We start from the raw sequence: 18,467 nt of genomic DNA, 5'->3' as shown, positions 1-18,467 counted from the left end.
GTTACTTATGGTGCCGGATGTTTCTAAGTGAGTTCTAAAATTTTATATAAATTTTATGATAATAGTATAAATATTTATCAAGAGAATTAATAATTTTATATAGTTTTACCGGATTACAGTATTTGAGATTATTATTATCTGATGACTGAGATCAGACTGATGCTTAGTGAGGTTATGTAAATATAAAATAATAAGATATTAATGTTAACATTAAAAATCAAAGTACGGATGATTATGAAATCATTTTGTAAAGATTTATGTACAGTGAAATAGATTATTTATAAAATATTATGAATAACAGTACTTTTTTACAAAAACCTCATTTACTCAGCTTTAAGTTTTGAAATATTCAAAATGCATCCTGCGCAATGCATTTCCATTTCATGATTCCAGCAAACTACGGTGAATTCTTTGTTATTTTAACAGCAAATCATAGTGATTACATTTTTATTATAGCCCATATGACATTAATGGCAAATCCAGGTACATCAAAATTTATTGTAATTTAACTCACTTTATTATTAATTTTGTGCATTCAAATGACATATTTATTTATAAAAGTAAACAAATTTATTTGAAAATCTAATCACTATAATTCTTTTACATCGGCTTAAAGATTACACTCAAATTTTCTGGAATCATGAGATGCAAATGGGTTGCGCAGGATACCTTAGCAATATAGCTAAATTATAATAAAAAATTCTGCTTCATCTGCATATTAGAACTAAATATTAGATACATTGGGCTAAAAATTTACATAAAATCATATTTTTTTATATACATAATGAGGTCAAAATCTTAGCTGACTAGATCTAAAGGGGGAAAAAAGTGAAAACACCAGAACCCCACCTTAAATCTTCATTTAGCAATATGATGTCGATTGTACAAATTAGAAAATTGCCAAATGAGCTTTTTCCTATACATACACTCATACCCTGAATGTAAATTATCCCTCTCATAAAAATCGGCTTGCAAATATGGTTGATCTTATTTTCTTTGCTAACAATGGAAATTAAATTATTGACATAGGTAGTATAATTCTTTTCGTTATATTCGATTTCTTCGAATGTAAGTACTTTTGCGTACTGGTCTTCTAATGAACACTGCATTAATTCATGCGTTTCTACAAGTGTTTGCGTCACATTTTTGAAATTTTGGATATGTCTCATGATTTGAATAAAATATTGGTGTTTGCTTTCAAAACGTAAGGTCCACAGATGTTTAAGAGGTCCAAATTGCAATATGTATCAAATGTGGATAATGTTGCAAGAATTCATGCTTTGGCCTTAACCTAAAATCTGGAAAAACCTTTATCCTTAGTTGCAAAAAATTGTTTATATTATCCTGTAGAAGTGTAATTTGTCCAAAGGATAGTGCAGGAGCACAAATCAAATTGCAAATTTGGCGCAAGTGCAACACCATTTGCCATACTTCGTCATCAAAATATTCGACAACATCAGCAATCGCTATAGGAAATATCATTATAATTCTTCTGATATGATTAGCACTCCCACTAAGTTCACCAACTTTGCTTCCTGCTGGCTTGGGTTTGATCTCTGGTATGGAGAGAGGTGGCAAAGTAGACACCTTTACGTCATTTAGTCGAAAATTTTAAAATCTCAACATGAACCATTTTTGTTTAATGAAATGATACCTACAATGTCAACTATGTCGTTGACGAGAATGTATTTCAGCTCGTGGGTGCTGATCTCCCCGCTGCTTCCGTGATTTATTTTTAAATAAAGTCTTTTTATAGCACTGAGTGGCATAAATCCGCACCTATGTCGCACCTATCCGTAGCATAAATAGTCCATTTTTGCATTGTGCCAACTGCACGGTGCAAAAATGAACTGCTAATGCTACGGATAGACGGGACAGCGAATTTGTGCTTAGTCGGTGCTATAAAAATAGATTTTTGCACCACTTCCAGCGTCATAAAGAAAAAAAAATAAATAAATAAAAACTTTTTCACACTCCATCATAAATAAACACTCCTTAACCTAAAATTAATCCCCTAATTTCTATCCTGAAGTACTTTGCTATTCAAAATGCAACAAAAATTTTAATAAAATAATGAAATACCTAAACCAAAATATGCGGTCATTTTTTTGAAATATTGAATAAGTTTTTATTCACGACTGAATCATGATATCCACTTTACTCCTTGAAAAGCGAGACTACCCTGGTAGAAAATTGACTACTTCTGAGAAGAATTTCTGGCCATGGCGTGTTAAAATAAGGTTTATCTAAAATTACTAGAAATAATAAAAAACGAATTTCTGATAGTATCTTATTTTAAAAAATTTTGACCAGAAATTCGGCCCAGAAATGGGGTTGATTTTCTACTCTAATTAAACTTGATCGACTATTAATTTAAAGTATAGCGAGCCGCGAAGAAATTTGGTTTCCTAATTGTAATGTTACATTATAATTAATACACCTACATAGTAATTTTTTACTTGAAAAATGAGCTGATATTCTCCGACTTAAAAGATGATTAAATAATGCCGTCTATAATTATATATTTGATTATAAACGTTAAAAAATTAAAAGCTAGAATTCTTTCTACTATAAAATACGTGTAAATAAGATTAAGCCGCTGGGTTCGATGTTACTATCACTGTTACAAATAATTAAAAGTTTTGTTTTGTTAATAATTTTTTTTTTTTTAATTGAAGTGTACAGTATTAGTATTTATCTATAAAACTATACGAGTTCAATTTGTACAGTAAATATTAGAATCAAACGTACTTTTATCAAGATTATCACTCTTTCTTAGGATCGTCTCATTTTCTTTGATTAAACTTATATATACTATGCTATTTATAAATGCAAATTTTCTTCGGAAGGTCACTCTAACATTTCTCATAACACGTAATATTCCGGAGCACCATATTAATTTCGTTTTCGTGTAGTTCACTATAAAGATGAGCCAAATGTGGCGTGAGAGGTGAATGGCAGGAATAGATCATCAACTGATACGTTACATTATATTTCGAATATGCAAAATAGTTTTTTAACGACAGTAGGAGGGCTCACTAGACCAAGTATAAAAGAAGACGATCTGATAACTGGTGACATTCAGTGCTCGGCTTCTCTCTTCTGCTCTAGAACTTCTCAGTTCAAAAATCTCCTAAATAATGAAATCCGTAAGTATAATGTTGCAGTTTATTTGAAACAAGTCGTTCCTTTTTTATTAGGCACGACCGCGACACGGAAGTGCCTTACAGTTTCGTGTGCGAAAAATGTGTGAGATGCGATATCTTACGCAATTTTCGACCGATCGGGCTGAAATTTTACGAAAAGTCTCCTTTTGCAAAAGCTAAAAACTATTTTTTTTATCCCGATCCTCTACGTCGTTTTTAAATGCGGTCACAATTTGTTCGATTTTTAAGCGTTGTTTTAATAAAAATTTTCCTGTGATGCGATTATCTTGGAAAGACTTTAATCAATTGGGCTAAAAATTTGTGTGCGAACTCCCCTCGTAATACTAAGCTGACAGATTTATTTTGGGCTTGATTCTGCACGTATAAGCAGAATGCGGTCACCTCCAAAAATCGCTAAAAACGATTTTTTAGCTCTAAGTCGAATTCTAAGCATTCTACAAAAAAAAGTTATAGATCTTTGAAAAATACAACTTTTTCCCATTAAAATCAAATTGTGAAAATGCTTAGAACTCGAGTTTACAACCCACAATCGATTTTTTACAGCTAAAAACCAATTATTTGCCATAAAACATTACGGATTTACGTTTTACATGAAAATGTTAAATATAAAAGTTGTAGACATGTTGAAAATACAACTTTTTACCGTGACAAACATTTTTTTTTAACACTTTTTGACATACACAACCCTAAAAGCGATTTTTTACAGCTAAAAACCAATTATTTGCCATAAAACATTACGGATTTACGTTTTACATGAAAATGTTAAATATAAAAGTTGTAAACATTTTCAAAATACAACTTTTTACCGTGGTAAACATTTTTTTAACACTTTTTGACATACACAACCCTACCCCATGTTTTGATACACTAGGAATGAAGGCGCGCATCGTGCACTCTTTATTCTATCTCTGTCTAATAACACTGATAGAAAATCTACCATAAGTGTTGGGCGGCACACTAACGTCTGCTAATATTTTATAAGCATGTAACATGTTACTAAATCCCTCAAAACTATTTTTTAATAAATATATTAATAATGCTCAATGTCGTCATCATTGGTTTGAAAAGTGAATTTGAAGAAAAGTTCAGTATAAGAGTCAGTGGGTTTGTCTATCATTAAAATGCCATTTATTTGCATTATAAAAAAGCTATACAACTGAAATTTTACACGGATACTTACTATGCTACCTAGAAAACATGTAACCTACATGATTATGATTTAACTGTTTTCATTCATATTTTCACATCGAGGCCCATCTGAATTTTTTAATTTAGCGTATCATATTTTGCTTGTAGACAGTTACACAGAAACTATCATCTCTAGTACATTGTATTTCTGGTTTCCAGTGTATTTTTACATGAAGAAAGTGATAAGTATTTTAGCTTTTTTGTCAAGGCATTAATTAGAATTTTGACTTTTAACAGTTGTGAGAGATTTTGAGACCCATACCTGTTTCTCCATTTTTGTATTTTTTCTCATTCAAAAACTAACAGGTCTAGAAAGCTCATATTTTGCATGTAGAGTTCTTTTGTGATTGTGGAAAGATATTTAAAGTTGAATCAACGTTAACTGAAATACTTTTGTGTTCGACTACAACACCCATGATAATTATTTAGTCGTATAGCATGAGTTTGCATTCACATCAGTGTTATCAACGTTTCCACATTTAATTTTAAACACCTCAAACATTTCTACCAGGGTTATGAGTTATGACTGTTTTGAGGGTTATGAATTTAAAGCGCGGTTCTGATTTCGTTGCCTAGACAACCAACCAGCAACCAATCAGAATCACGTATTAAATGCTTCACAACAAAGGCCGTCATTTTTTTAAGAGAGGATAAATTCAATAATAACTTCGGTGCAACATGCCCCATCCAACCCAATTATTTTCATCAATTTTCCTATATTATTAAAAGCTGAAAGTTATATTTTGGTCTTTATATACATATATACAAAATTAAACCACTTTTTTAATTAAATTATAAAAATGCATATTTAGGAAATACGTTAAATCTTTTAAGCTGAATCAGTACAATTCACTTTAAAAATTCAAGTGTAAATATACTGAATTAGAAAAACCTAAACTCAATAAAGAAAATTGCTTAGATTGAAGAAAAGCTCTAAGTAGCTTACTACATCCCTCTAAACTATGCTAAATACCTAAACAATCAATTTTCTAATATTCTAATTGAAATCCTACAAACGAAATATCATACTTTTGTTTACTTCCTCTTAAAAACTGCGATACAAAAGTGTTATATTATTTATCTAAAATTACAATAGAATAAAATTAAAATAAGATATATTTTAAGAATATCTACAAACAAAAATAAATAATTGATACAAATACAAATAAGTTACTAATTTTCCAGTAAGTTTGATGATAGTGTTGATAACCGCCAGAAGAATATCAATAAAAAATTTGACAATAATATTGAAAAAAAAACAGGATAATACTGTATACGCACCGACAGGCATTACGAACGCAAAGCGATGCAAGGCGCCAAGCCAACGCGGCCGTAAGACCGCGCGTGGCGCGCTAGTTAAATTTAACAAAACAAATATTTTTATCGTATTTTTTAAATGATACGAGAATTGTTTTATTGATAATAATTCTTAAATTTGTACAGTTCGTAGTGTTCGCTGCTCTCTTGGCTGTCGCCGCTGCTGGACTCCTTCCTCACCCCAGCGCACACCACCAAAGGTACAACGCTCCCGCCACATCTTTAGCTGCACCTCAGAGCAGACAATCCGCAAGCTCTACTGATGAGGTTGTCCTCGTTAAGGAGACTCCATCTGACAACATCGGTCTCGACGGCTACAAATACAGCTATGAACTGAGCAACGGACAGAAGCACGAGGAATCTGCTCAGGTCCTGAGCCGCAGTGCCGAAGAATCCGTCCTCAGCGTTCGCGGATCCTATACAGCTTTGTTATCGATGGTGTCACCTACACCGTCAATTACGTCGCTGACGAGAACGGATTCCAGCCCGAGGGTGCTCATCTTCCCGTGGCTCCCGTAGCCTAAATTGAAATATTTAGATAAATTTTTAGTTGAATAAATTTTTTAGTTAAGTCAAACATTCTTTTTATCACATTATTACCTGATAACCTTCTTCGTATACACATCAAATTACAGTTATACTCAATTCAGATCTTTTAATGGGTCAATGAATCCTTTGTGCTGATTTAAAATCACTATTTTCATCAAATGATTTATTCACTTTTTGAATTATCTTTTCGGCACTATAAAAATTATGTCCTATATATTATCTTATCTAATCATTTAATAGTGATAAATGCTATTTTTTCAAATTGATTGTTTAAATCAAATTTACTACTAGATAAGCAGAAATTATAATAGAAATAGAATTTACTAAACTATAAACTAAACGCAAACGAATTATATGAACATACTTATTTTTTTGGCATTTTAGTAGCCTAATTTAGCTATTTCTCTCAAAAACTATAGCTCATTTCGAAATCTTACGACGAAGTCTTTTTGATTTTTAACTTTTGAAGAAAGAAACGAATACATTATTTATAAGATCCGAAGTTGCTTTTGTGTGTGTGTGTGTGTGTGTGTGTTACAGATTATCCCTTAAAATTTTCTGTGCATATTTTGCTCCTAGAAACTTAACAGTTGAAAATAATTCAATGTTTTAGATGTTCAAAATAGCTTTGAATTAACTAATGAACTTAACGGTTGAAAATGGTTAAATGTTTCAGACGTTTAAAATAACTTAGAATTATTAACTGAAGCTTTTTTATTTTATTTACCCGATTCACCTGGTTGAGGTTGTAAATTGCTATCTCTAGCCGTTTATATCGAAATGCATATAAGTAGCACTAGTCTAGGCGCTGAGCACTTTTCGTCGGACTTGAATAGCCTGTAGATCACCAAGGTTTCTCTATGTATTTTTTCCTCCTGAACACGAATTTCAAGGATGGAATTCCCAAAAGTGGTCAGGTAATTTGTAATTGACAAATTATTTGTTAATATTTAATAAAATTATATTCTTTCGAACCAGGAAATATTTTTTAGATTCTTTACATAATTCTAAATCGAAAATGTTCTCATAAGATTTTCTGAAAAAGGCTTTGTTTTTGAGTAAAAATTGATTAAGTTTGATAAAATTGAGAAAAAATCACGATTTTTACCGGATTTTAGTACTCTTTTACTCAAAAAAGCCTTTTTCAGAAAATCTTATAGGAACATTTTTGATTCTCAATCATATAAAGAATCTAAAAAACTGTTTTTGGGTTAAAGTTTTTGAGAAATAACATAATTTTGTTGAATATTAACAATTAATTTGTCAATAACAAATTACCTGACCACTTTTGGGCATTCCACCCTCGAAATTCGTGTTCAGAAGGCAAAAATACATAGAAAAAACCTTGGTGATCTACTGGCCATTCAAGTCCGACGAAAAGGGCTCAGCGGCTAGACTACACACACACAATCTAGCTGTTAGAAAATTAGAAATTTAGATTGTTACATTATTAGGCAACGATTAACTTACTGATTCACATGTATATTGTAAGATTTTATTGTAAAATTAAATATTTTAGGACACGTACTAATCATTCGTTTTCGTCCTATAATTATTATCAGAGCTAATTTTTCTTACAGTTATAAAACCTGAGTTTAGGGGTTATTTTAAAAAATAGATCCTTTTCAATAGAAAACAGAAAATAGAAACTTTTCAATAATCTTGAATGATGTTCAAATTCACGCACGCACATACGTACAGACACAGATATATATTGTTTATGGGCAATAATATTAGTTAGTAGTTGATTGTGTTAATTTTCAGAAGAATTTTATATCTATCTGAACAGCTAAAGTAAAATGATTATAAATAACTAATACATACGCACCATACATATTCAAATAAGCGTGAGTCTATAATATTATCTAACGTCGAATAATTTTTACATAACAGGCGATGCACGCCTCTCCATATCCGAAAAAGATGATCCAAATGTGAAGATGAAAAGTGAATGGCTAAAAAGAAAAATCAAGATTTCAAATGAGTGTTGCCATGTATTGCTGATGGTAGAGAGTGGGAGAATTCCGTAGGCAGTGTATAAAAAGAACTGGTATCCTACTACCTACATTCAGTTTTTGTCTTCTCGTCCCATTCGGAACTTCGCAGTTCTCAAACTCTCGAACATCATGAAGACGGTACGTACAGTGATTGTGCAGTAATATAACAAGTGATCTGAATTCGTGATACGATTCAATTGTGCCGATTTAATTAGCATGAGCGAAACAAGCATTATAGTCGTGCTGAATTAAGAATTTAAAAACCGATCGGATGCTCAATTAAATTGAACCCAACGTGAAATATATTAGAAACTGTAAAGTTTGTGTGGCATTTCAGATCGCAGTTTTCGCCGCCCTCGTGGCCGTCGCCCTGGCCGGTCCCCAGCGCAGGCAGGCCGGCAACCCAGCCGAGGTGGTCCTCGTGAAGGAGACGCCCTCCGACAACATCGGTCTCGACGGCTACAGGTTCGCCTACGAGCTGAGCGACGGGTCGACCCGCGAGGAGTCCGCCCAGCTGGAGAACCGAGGACCCGAGGACTCCATCCTCCGCGTCCAGGGATCCTACAGCTGGTACAACCCCGAGGACGGCCAGACCTACACCATCACCTACATCGCCGACGAGAACGGTTTCCAGCCCCAGGGCGCCCATCTGCCCACCCCTCCCTCCGCCTAGATTTAAACAAGTTATTTATTTAATAAATTTGTTTTTTTATACGAAAATTTATGCAGTTTTGCGTCTCCTTTATATCCGCACCACGTAGTTAATGGCATTAAAACACATAAAAACACAATGAAATTTCATTGCTCCGATAGCATAAACATGGTGATTATTTCTACGAGTAGAGGCGAAAGGGCAGCCATGTCTGCCTTGAACTTCTGCGAGTCTATGAGGAGCTTTAGGTGTTTCAGTATAAACTCCATTGAAGCCTTTTTTAACGCGCTGGCTTTGTGGCGATCAGCAACGGCCAGCAACTCACCCACGTTTGTCGCAGACAAGTTAACGATCAACGAATCCTCGCACAACATCTTTAGCCCATCTAGTTCGTACTTGTCAGCCGCTATCAGAAGATCGATGTAGAAAATCGCCTCCTTCTTATCGTTGACTTTTCCCGTGTAAACGAACTGCAATAGCTGCTGCATAACGTCGTAATCGATATCCTCGATTTCCACTTCATTCTCTTGCTGCTCTTTCATAGGTTGGTCGAACATAGCGGCAAACACGTGGCTACGCGCCGCTAGAATGTTCTTGTGCGCGTTGATCACTTTATCTCCCAGGATTAACCTGAAGTCGCTAAACTTTTCGTTCCTCAAAAGTTCCTCGAAATCTCAGGACAACATCTGATCGGCCGGTAAAAACGTCTCCGACGGATGGGAGACGTTTACGATTTCATCGGTCAAGTACAATTTGCAGCGTAAAGTGAGTGCGCCGTTTGGCAATAGGTCATTGCTTTTGTCAAAGACATAAGCTCTTTCGGTAAACTTGGGAAATTCGCGTTTTTGAGAATTGCCATGCTTTATTTTTTCTATAAAGGTTTCAATGGCCACATCGGAGTCATCTCCATTTCTCTTGACAAGATATAAAACTAAGAATGCTGCCCGTTCATCAATTGTTTCTTCCAACAGTTCCAGATACACTGATAAATAATCTTCATCTTGATCAGCGTATCCATTTGGATACAGATGCAAACACCATTTGTATTCGTCGTTGTCGCCCATCCTGAACACTGGAGATTGTAATTCCTTTCTTACTTGACAGTGGTAAAATTTGAAATTCTCTATTAAACACGTATACTCGAATTCCTTGACTCTGATGTGTGTCACATCGCGCTGGCGTCTACGTTGCATATTTAAATCCATCCTAAATGACATGTTCAAATATCTGTTATATCATAATCATGATGCTGATGTTTTAGCCTTAAAGATAACCAAACTTACGTTATTTTTTGCAGCGTTTGAAGTCGTTCTAATTTTTTTCGTATTTCCAAGTCTCACGCAATGGAAAACTTTTCGAAGCGGTACCTGCTCAGCTTGACTCGTGATTTCGCTAGACTAACTGTTCCGTACTAAGCTTCAGATTATTTACAAGACCAGCTTATGCATGCGTACCATCAACAAAGATTATGTTCGCAATTTCAATATAAGAAATTATATATTTTCTTTTAATTTATCTATCTATTTCTCTATAGTTATAATAAATTTGCTATAACTAATATTCCGTATATCTATTTCTAATTTTACTGTATTAGCAAGATCAATGCGCGCTCCGTGCGCTCTGCTTTATATTAAACATTTTTATAGGTTAGAAACAAACTATCACGAGCGTCCCGCCATCTATCTCGTAATCTTATTGGCCAATCGACGACCAATCAGAGAACCAATAGAATGACGATTCCTCTCTTTTTTAGAGTAGGATAGAGTAGTATTATAGCTTATGTGTATGCGCGTTCTTCTTTACTAATACTAGACTTAGCGCAGTGCGCTGCGCGCACTGTAGTAGACTATAATTTCATTAACTTATTAAATGGAATATAAATACTTGATTGATATTTTTAATATTTGTTTTCTATCACGGAAATATATCAAACTTTACAATATATGATTCATTTCGCGCTCATATAAATTTCAAAATTAGAATCAATTTTAGAAATCAAAAACAAATCAAAAAATTCTAACGATACTTTTGACGCATGCGCACTACATGAGCCAATCATATTGACGCATTCTTGGCTTCACTTCATCCGGTCATGACTTTTTTATATAGGGATTTTTTATATAGGGATCAGAATAATATTGAAAACAGAATATTTAATAATAAATCTGAAAAAGACGAATTACATCAGTATTTTAGTGATTTCTCTTGGTAATGTCGATGATTATGTTTGTAAACCCTATTGAAAGAATTTATTAAAGCTTTTCTATTTATACGAATAAAACTAATAGCAGACGATCTTAGCTTAGCGTAATGACATTTATCTAATAAGAATGTGTTTCGGCAATATTTTCAGTATCTCAGCTGCCGATCAAAACTTCTCTCGCATTCGCAGCAATTAATTCTTTCCTTATCAGTTGCTGGCAAAAATTCACTTGTCAGTTCTTGAATATTATTGACTTTGGCCGCGTAAATAAATCGTAACACTTTTTTCATTATTTTTCCACTTACATCAATGATTTTAATTTTATTTTGCTTGTTTTTCTGATCTCGTGTTCGAACATTGCAGTAAAAACTGGATTGCGAGTTATCAATATGGCTTTGTGCACGTCGTTATGCAAGTACTATAATGTCATTTATTATAGCTAAGATAATCATTAGAATCGTGCATCTATACTACTTTTAGTTAATAAAAATAGAATCGAATAATATGTAGAAGACGAGTGATAAATCAATGTAAAAGTGCTTCATTGCATAAGTGACGAAGATACATGTGGTGCGGAAATAAAGGAGACGCAAAACTGCATAAATTTTCGTATAAAAAAACAACTTTATTAAATAAATAACTTGTTTAAATCTAGGCGGAGGGAGGGGTGGGCAGATGGGCGCCCTGGGGCTGGAAACCGTTCTCGTCGGCGATGTAGGTGATGGTGTAGGTCTGGCCGTCCTCGGGGTTGTACCAGCTGTAGGATCCCTGGACGCGGAGGATGGAGTCCTCGGGTCCTCGGTTCTCCAGCTGGGCGGACTCCTCGCGGGTCGACCCGTCGCTCAGCTCGTAGGCGAACCTGTAGCCGTCGAGACCGATGTTGTCGGAGGGCGTCTCCTTCACGAGGACCACCTCGGCTGGGTTGCCGGCCTGCCTGCGCTGGGGAGCGGCCAGGGCGACGGCCACGAGGGCGGCGAAAACTGCGATCTGAAATGCCACACAAACTTTACAGTTTCTAATATATTTCACGTTGGGTTCAATTTAATTGAGCATCCGATCGGTTTTTAAATTCTTAATTCAGCACGACTATAATGCTTGTTTCGCTCATACTAATTAAATCGGCACAATTGAATCGTATCACGAATTCAGATCACTTGTTATATTACTGCACAATCACTGTACGTACCGTCTTCATGATGTTCGAGAGTTTGAGAACTGCGAAGTTCCGAATGGGACGAGAAGACGAGAACTGAATGTAGTCAAGTGCGTGTTGGGCTCATTTTATACTCGGTTTGGCGGGATCCTCCTACTACCGAAAAAATTTCTTTTGCCTAAAGGCAATGTAGGTACTGTAACACTCGTAGTTCCTTTCTTGCCGTTCACCTCCCATCCTCATACTTTTGGGATCATCTTCACTTCGAATTACAGACTTGCGTAGTATGTAAGACTTGCTTTCCAACGTATTAGATAATGCTGTGGAAAAAGCTTCGATCGCCGCGATATTTGTGAAGCAGCCTCAATATTTTTTGGATTTGCAGCGCTTATTTAAGAAACGTTACTATAAGCCATAATGGGGAGAATTTTTTTGGAACATATAGTTCGTTTACAGATGACAGTATACAGCTGTGAAATTTTTTCAACAATGTATGCAGCATATAGTTATGCCCCAAATTAATTTTTACCATAAATTGGATGTATAACTTAATCAATTTTTAATTGTTGGAGGCCTGCCTTTCCTTAAAATGTTCTTAATTAAATTTATTTTCCTCTTACGATGTGCAAAAATCAAGAATTATTCAAAATAAACTCAAATACGCCACTTGACACACCTGTCAAAATCCTCATGCGAATAACCTTGCATCAATCAATTTAGATTGGGTATACATCGTCGGTCCCTACGAAGAGTAGTAGATTTCAGAACTCGCGTCAAAGACTAGTACTTAAGTACGTTTCGTTGTTTGCCGCGAAGACTAGCAATTTTCACTTTTACCGTGAAGAGTAGTACATTTCACGGCTCAAACTAATGCTCTTTCATGAAAAAAACGTATGACAATAGTTTTTGCACTAACCGTCTCTTTGCATGTACCACTTTGGCGTTCATAAATATCATCAATTGTTTGTCAAAGTCGTGAAACGTGCTATATAGTCTTCGCGGCAAAGTTGTGAAAAGTGCTAGTCTTCGCGGCGAAAAATGAAAAGTATTACTCTTCCAGAGAGATTTGAAACGTGCTAGTCTTTGTAGGGACCGACGACATATACCCAACGATACATACACGTTTCTCTTTTATACTTACGAAATTTGACAATCATGGTTTTATCACTTTTATCAAAAAAAATATTGAAATTACGCTAGAGAATTGTGTCTCACATACTATATCCGTAAAACGTAAGAATAACACATATAAAATATAACCTACAAATCATCTTATAATAATTTAATTGAATTGTTTATGCATCACCTATTTTCTTTTACTACAGCGTTTCGACTCGGGTTTCTACTTACACTTGCTCGCTTTTTTGTCGATTTCTGCATGATAGTTGTATTCACACGGTATTATTATTATAAACATATTATATTCCAGTAGAGGAATCTATCTCACTTCTCAACTGCTATATTAACTCAAAAGTGTTTTAAAAGTGTTTTATCACCCTCATGATGGATGCTCTTTTTACAAACGTGTTCACATTGCTCTAACAGGCACGCACAAGTTGCACAGAATTTTCTGATTTCAGACACTACCTGCCATCTGTCGCCTGCCTACGCAACCGTTCACCGCAACAACAGCTGACACGTCAAATGGTTATACATATAGAGAAGATATACTGCACGACTACACACGCACAGTTATCCAAAACGGGAAGCCCGGTACTTATACGCAATTGAGGATCAGCGAGAGTACTGCGAGACTCGCAATATGTTTACATATCGCTTTTGTAACTTTAAAACGGTGTTTTGCAGATCGTGAATTATACAAGAGAACATGGTTTGTCTCACTAAACCATGGACTCATCTCGCGGTGGTAAGCCTTTTTTGAATATTTCAGTGCGGTTTCCACCTTGTCCGGCGAGGTTAGGCTTCGTCGAAATTTAAACAGCTTTTTTCCTCCCTCCGTTTCCAGGTTATCCGTCGTATGTCATAAAGCGAAACTCGATATTTATACGTAAAGATGCCACGTTTAACTATGCTGCCGCGAACTTCGCGGATCGTTGCTCTATGTTCGGCAGCAAACTTTATCAACGCTGCGGACAGAGTTATCATGCCTATTGCCATAGTTCCCATGACCGATGAGTTCAAGTGGAACCTTCACTGGCAAGGATGGATTCTCTCTGCGTTTGCATTTGGCTACTTTACAAGCCAGGTACGTATTTGTGCAAATCAAATCAAAGTTTGAATCAACTGTATTATCTTCCTGTAATTCAAATTGCCTTTTTCACAGATCATTGGAGCCAGTACAGCCAATCGTTTTGGATGCAAAACTGTTTTGATGGCAGCTGTGCTGCTTTGGTCGATAAGCACAGTCATAACGCCACTCTTAGCACAGTCTATTCCATTGCTTATATTAACCAGGGTAATTCTTGGGCTTGGTGAAGGCCTAGGTAAGAATCCATGTCTTATCTTATGATCTTGTTGTATAAATTGAACATTTTTAGTGAAAAAACAACTTGTTGCAGGTTTACCCGTTATATTCCACTTGTTTGCCCATAGTGTGCCAGTAGAAGAGAGATCTCGAGCATTTGGATACCTAGTTGCTGCAGGATCTGTTGGCCAAGTTGTGGCATCAATTGTAAGGCAGTGAATCCGCAATAACAAATTATGGAAATATTTTCAAACATCCGTAGTAATCAATTTGTCTATTTTAGTTATGTCCGCACTTGGCATGGCAAACTGGTTTTTATTTATTTGGATCAATTGGTATCTTATGGACTATGCTGTGGTCAATATTATATAAAGAAACTAATTCACAGGATGAAATACCATTATTTTTACCCAAGGTACTTCAACGAATTCAATTACTAATTCTGTAAGCTAGTACTAATAGTATTAACCATTGATTTTACTAACAGGTATCTCAAAATAGAGCTTTACGATGGACTGAATTCATTACTCATTGGCCACTCTGGGCCTTATACATAGCACATTTTGCTATGAACTGGAGTAATTACATTATTATGCAATGGTTACCAACTTATCTTTCAAGAAATTTATCAGCCAACAAAGAAAGTATAAGCTTAACAGCTTTACCATACATTGTCAATTCACTCATTGGCATTGGTAAGTGTAAAGGATTGACATTCTCAAAATTGCTTTAATTTGAAAATGTAATTAACCAAAATTGTGTTTTTTATAGCTGCGGGACATAGCGCCGACAATCTCATACAGAAACGATGGTCAGTCTTGTCTGTACGAAGACTGATGACCAACATTGGTTTAATTGGTCCAGGAGCATTTTTATTAGCTTTTTGTGCAGTTGATAACTTATTACTAGCAGTGATGTAAGTTTTACCAGTAAATACATAAAATTATTTTTGTAACACAAACACATAATTTGCTATCACATTTCATGTACAGATTTGTCTCTATATCAATGGGATTATGTGCATGCAATTCTTCTGGACATCTAAGCAACCATGCCGATGTTGCGCCAAATCACGCTGGTATAACATTTGCTGTATCCAACACTATTGTAAGTTCTTTGACCCTCATGGCTCAGTGTTTTGATTTTCAAACTTTTTTATTAAAAAAAATTAAAACTTTAGGCAACAATACCTGGAATTCTATGTGGACCACTTACAGCTGAATTAGTAACTGCATCACATGGTCGATGGATGCCTGTATTTGTTCTGGCAGCAGCGATCAATTTTACCGGAGCCATAATTTACCAAAGTCACAGCTCAGCGCAGCCAGTATTGTGATATACACAAATGAGATCGGAGTGGATGATCGACTCGCCAAATCCTCTGAAGGAGCCTTGTGTTTACTAAACGGATAGCAAGAAACTTTGAGTGTCTTCATGAAAATCAAATTTTGACACGAATGTTTGGTACAAAAAAAGGGGGAAAAAACAAAAAGATATTCGTTAGGCATATCATGCAAAAGACATTTGAGTGTTGAAAAGATTTAAATCTTGACAAGATCAAACGAAAGTACGATCAATTAGTTCGTGATAAAAATAAAACCTATCTTTATTTTGCAGAAGATTTTTGTATATTCTGTGACAAAATGCCGTGTACATAATATAAATTGTAACATCGTAAATTACATTTTTTAAAAGGACCTAAATTTTTAAAAACTATTTTGAGGTGCTATAACTTTTGATATTGTATTAGTTCCTACCATAAAATATACTTTTTCAACTGTAGTTATGATTAATTTCAATAATATATAAGAATAACACAAAAATATAATTATTATTATCAATTTTCTTTATATTTCGACGGGTAATACAGGTTAATCGAATGAAAAGTATTTAAAGCAAAAAAGAAAATGAAATTCACTAATTTAAACCACAGGATTTTCTCAAGTATTCGGATTTGCATAATTGTGGAATAGCATGGTTATCCGTTGGAAGTTTTCTGACAAAATTGGCAGGAATAGATGTGCCGATCTGACAAGAGCTATCACAATTTTGTTTTGTAAGAGTATTTGTCCAACCACCTGCTCTTGAATATTTTCTACTTTCGTTGAATGAATTTGTATCTTCTTCATTACAATTTATCGTTTCATTATTATTTGTTTTGGTATTCCTACATAAATTTGCAGAAATATTTAAATCCGCAAACCTGTTGGCTGTGCTTTCTATATCAGAGTACATGCTTTTTGTCGGACTGCTATACGTTTCGTTAATCGACGAATTTTTTCCTGCATTCGTCGTGCTAAAAATAGATTTTTTTAAAGTTATACCATTCTCTCCAGGAAATTCTTTTGGAGCGTTATCGCCGATATAACAAGTGTCCATCGTTTCAGCATAATTTTCCAGCGAGATTATTTCATTATTGTCTCCTCGTTCATATGCAAACTTGGCGTTTTCATGTTGCTCGACAATTTTGCTTGCATGATCATTTTTTAAACTATCCAAACCCGTAAACGAACGGTAGAAATTTTCGACTTCTTGAGTCGATTTCTCTAAAGATTCGCATAATTTTTCAACGTGAGAGTCTTGACTTTGATTCAATTTATTTCTAACGTTAGCAAAGCTTTTGTTGCTGGTTATCTCTTGCCAACTAATTTTCGTATCTCTCAATTCTTTCGTTATCAATTGATTTATTTGCTTCTTATGAGATCTAATACTTTTCAACTGTTTCTCAACGTCCGACCATTGAGAAGATTTTGAAGTTGCACTACTTTCTTGACGCTTTAAAACATCCGAAATTGTCTTTTTGCTTTTATTCTGTTCCGTTGATAAAGATCGTTTAGTACCTAAACTAACAAATAAATGCCATTTTTATCTTTCAATGTGTATAAAACAAAATAATTTATTGTTATTACTGGAACGTTTTATACCGTCAGTATAATTATCTCGTTTTCCTTTATAATCGATTACGTCACTTGCCACTTCACCAAATGTGTACATGTATTTCTGAGTAGCAGAAATCCTTTTTAATGGTCGTTTAAGTTTTTGTACGTATTTTTCTGCCGACGCTTTTTCTCGCGCCTGTATAATAACATTTATTATTATAGGTACTTTTTACTAATTATTATCAAAATTAATCAATAAATAATTATATTATAAATCTATTTGAAAACATTGAGGCTTTAAATCGTTATGCGAACGGCCTTATCAGTCTTTTGTTTCAATTGATTTTACCTTGTGATCTTTTGAACAAACTCGCTTCACAGCTGGATTTGCTTCGTCCGAGGCCATTTTTCCTGAACTTAATTTAGAATCATGCTTATCTCCTCGATATTTTAACGCATTATCGGCTAACTGCTTCTTGGGCCTTTCTTTCGCTTTACGTCTTGAAAATGATAACAATCATGAAAACTATTAGGATCTGAAATCACGACACAATGAATTTGATGAAATTGAACTCACAGGCTATTAGTACTTGTTGCGGTGTAAGCTTTGATGACTTCTTCAAATTTCTCACTGCGTTTAAGATTTAGTAATTTATCACTGTGTTTTGTGATTATCAGTGGTTTCTTAGCACTTGAAGTTATACGAGATTTATCCGTTTCACTAGAAAAGCAATCCTTAAATTACGCATCATATTTGAACTAAAATAATACAAAAATAGTACATTACGATACGTGTGACTTAAATGGCTCTTTTTTACACGGCGCAGTTAGCGTCCTCGCTACGCTCGGGTGCTAAATGCGCCGTGTAAAACTGAACCAATTAAGTCACATGTATCGTAATGTACTATTATAGCACAGACTGCTAAAATCCGCAAGT

The 18,467-nt window shown here is 34.7% G+C and overlaps 6 protein-coding genes and 1 pseudogene across 6 annotated transcripts; 3 read left to right on the top strand and 4 right to left on the bottom strand.

Annotated features, from left to right (window-relative positions):
- The first annotated feature begins 5,744 nt into the window (after positions 1–5,744).
- LOC100118974 lies at positions 5,745–6,196 on the top strand (annotated as a pseudogene).
- Positions 6,197–8,291: 2,095 nt separating this feature from the next.
- On the top strand, positions 8,292–8,938 carry LOC100118932 (cuticular protein RR-1 family member 31). The gene is made up of 2 exons (XM_016981632.3): positions 8,292–8,356; positions 8,556–8,938. The coding sequence occupies exons 1-2, from the start codon at positions 8,348–8,350 to the stop codon at positions 8,889–8,891; spliced, it is 345 nt and encodes a 114-aa protein (XP_016837121.1). The 5' UTR covers positions 8,292–8,347; the 3' UTR covers positions 8,892–8,938.
- A 78-nt stretch (positions 8,939–9,016) lies between these two features.
- LOC116415690 (TD and POZ domain-containing protein 5-like) lies at positions 9,017–9,427 on the bottom strand. Its single transcript, XM_031924259.1, has one exon. It carries the CDS (start codon positions 9,425–9,427, stop codon positions 9,017–9,019), a length of 411 nt encoding a protein of 136 aa, XP_031780119.1.
- A 117-nt stretch (positions 9,428–9,544) lies between these two features.
- On the bottom strand, positions 9,545–10,087 carry LOC100118899 (TD and POZ domain-containing protein 2-like). Its single transcript, XM_031924260.1, has one exon. It carries the CDS (start codon positions 10,085–10,087, stop codon positions 9,545–9,547), a length of 543 nt encoding a protein of 180 aa, XP_031780120.1.
- A 1,590-nt stretch (positions 10,088–11,677) lies between these two features.
- On the bottom strand, positions 11,678–13,813 carry LOC100118868 (cuticular protein RR-1 family member 30). The gene is made up of 2 exons (XM_001602693.6): positions 12,260–13,813; positions 11,678–12,060 (listed from the first exon to the last, which is right to left on the bottom strand). The coding sequence occupies exons 1-2, from the start codon at positions 12,266–12,268 to the stop codon at positions 11,725–11,727; spliced, it is 345 nt and encodes a 114-aa protein (XP_001602743.1). The 5' UTR covers positions 12,269–13,813; the 3' UTR covers positions 11,678–11,724.
- A 42-nt stretch (positions 13,814–13,855) lies between these two features.
- On the top strand, positions 13,856–16,476 carry LOC100118832 (sodium-dependent phosphate transport protein 1, chloroplastic). The gene is made up of 9 exons (XM_001602666.6): positions 13,856–14,093; positions 14,193–14,432; positions 14,511–14,670; positions 14,746–14,858; positions 14,935–15,066; positions 15,139–15,346; positions 15,423–15,567; positions 15,644–15,758; positions 15,832–16,476. Exons 2-9 carry the CDS (start codon positions 14,241–14,243, stop codon positions 15,985–15,987), a joined length of 1,221 nt encoding a protein of 406 aa, XP_001602716.1. The 5' UTR covers positions 13,856–14,093; positions 14,193–14,240; the 3' UTR covers positions 15,988–16,476.
- LOC103316672 lies at positions 16,477–18,270 on the bottom strand. Its single transcript, XM_008211697.4, has 4 exons — positions 18,108–18,270; positions 17,880–18,030; positions 17,576–17,726; positions 16,477–17,491 (listed from the first exon to the last, which is right to left on the bottom strand). The coding sequence occupies exons 2-4, from the start codon at positions 17,934–17,936 to the stop codon at positions 16,569–16,571; spliced, it is 1,131 nt and encodes a 376-aa protein (XP_008209919.1). The 5' UTR covers positions 17,937–18,030; positions 18,108–18,270; the 3' UTR covers positions 16,477–16,568.
- Positions 18,271–18,467: the final 197 nt, after the last annotated feature.

This window comes from Nasonia vitripennis, chromosome 2 (assembly GCF_009193385.2).
Source record: "Nasonia vitripennis strain AsymCx chromosome 2, Nvit_psr_1.1, whole genome shotgun sequence".
Lineage (NCBI taxonomy): Eukaryota > Metazoa > Arthropoda > Insecta > Hymenoptera > Pteromalidae > Nasonia > Nasonia vitripennis.
The sequence above is the reverse complement of the archived record's forward strand: the minus strand, read 5'-3'. Positions and strand labels throughout refer to the sequence as shown.

What these genes read in the sequence shown, in the direction of transcription:
- LOC116415690 (XM_031924259.1), bottom strand. Translation starts at nt 9,427, where the DNA reads ATGTTCGACCAACCTATGAAAGAGCAGCAAGAGAATGAAGTGGAAATC.
- LOC100118899 (XM_031924260.1), bottom strand. Translation starts at nt 10,087, where the DNA reads ATGTCATTTAGGATGGATTTAAATATGCAACGTAGACGCCAGCGCGAT.
- LOC100118832 (XM_001602666.6), top strand. Translation starts at nt 14,241, where the DNA reads ATGCCACGTTTAACTATGCTGCCGCGAACTTCGCGGATCGTTGCTCTA. An exon ending in TTGGCTACTTTACAAGCCAG is followed by an intron (nt 14,433 to 14,510) that starts GTACGTATTTGT and finishes CCTTTTTCACAG; the next exon opens with ATCATTGGAGCCAGTACAGC. An exon ending in TACCATTATTTTTACCCAAG is followed by an intron (nt 15,067 to 15,138) that starts GTACTTCAACGA and finishes TTTTACTAACAG; the next exon opens with GTATCTCAAAATAGAGCTTT.
- LOC103316672 (XM_008211697.4), bottom strand. Translation starts at nt 17,936, where the DNA reads ATGGCCTCGGACGAAGCAAATCCAGCTGTGAAGCGAGTTTGTTCAAAA. An exon ending in TTTGTTCAAAAGATCACAAG is followed by an intron (nt 17,727 to 17,879) that starts GTAAAATCAATT and finishes GTTATTATACAG; the next exon opens with GCGCGAGAAAAAGCGTCGGC. An exon ending in ACGAGATAATTATACTGACG is followed by an intron (nt 17,492 to 17,575) that starts GTATAAAACGTT and finishes TTGTTAGTTTAG; the next exon opens with GTACTAAACGATCTTTATCA.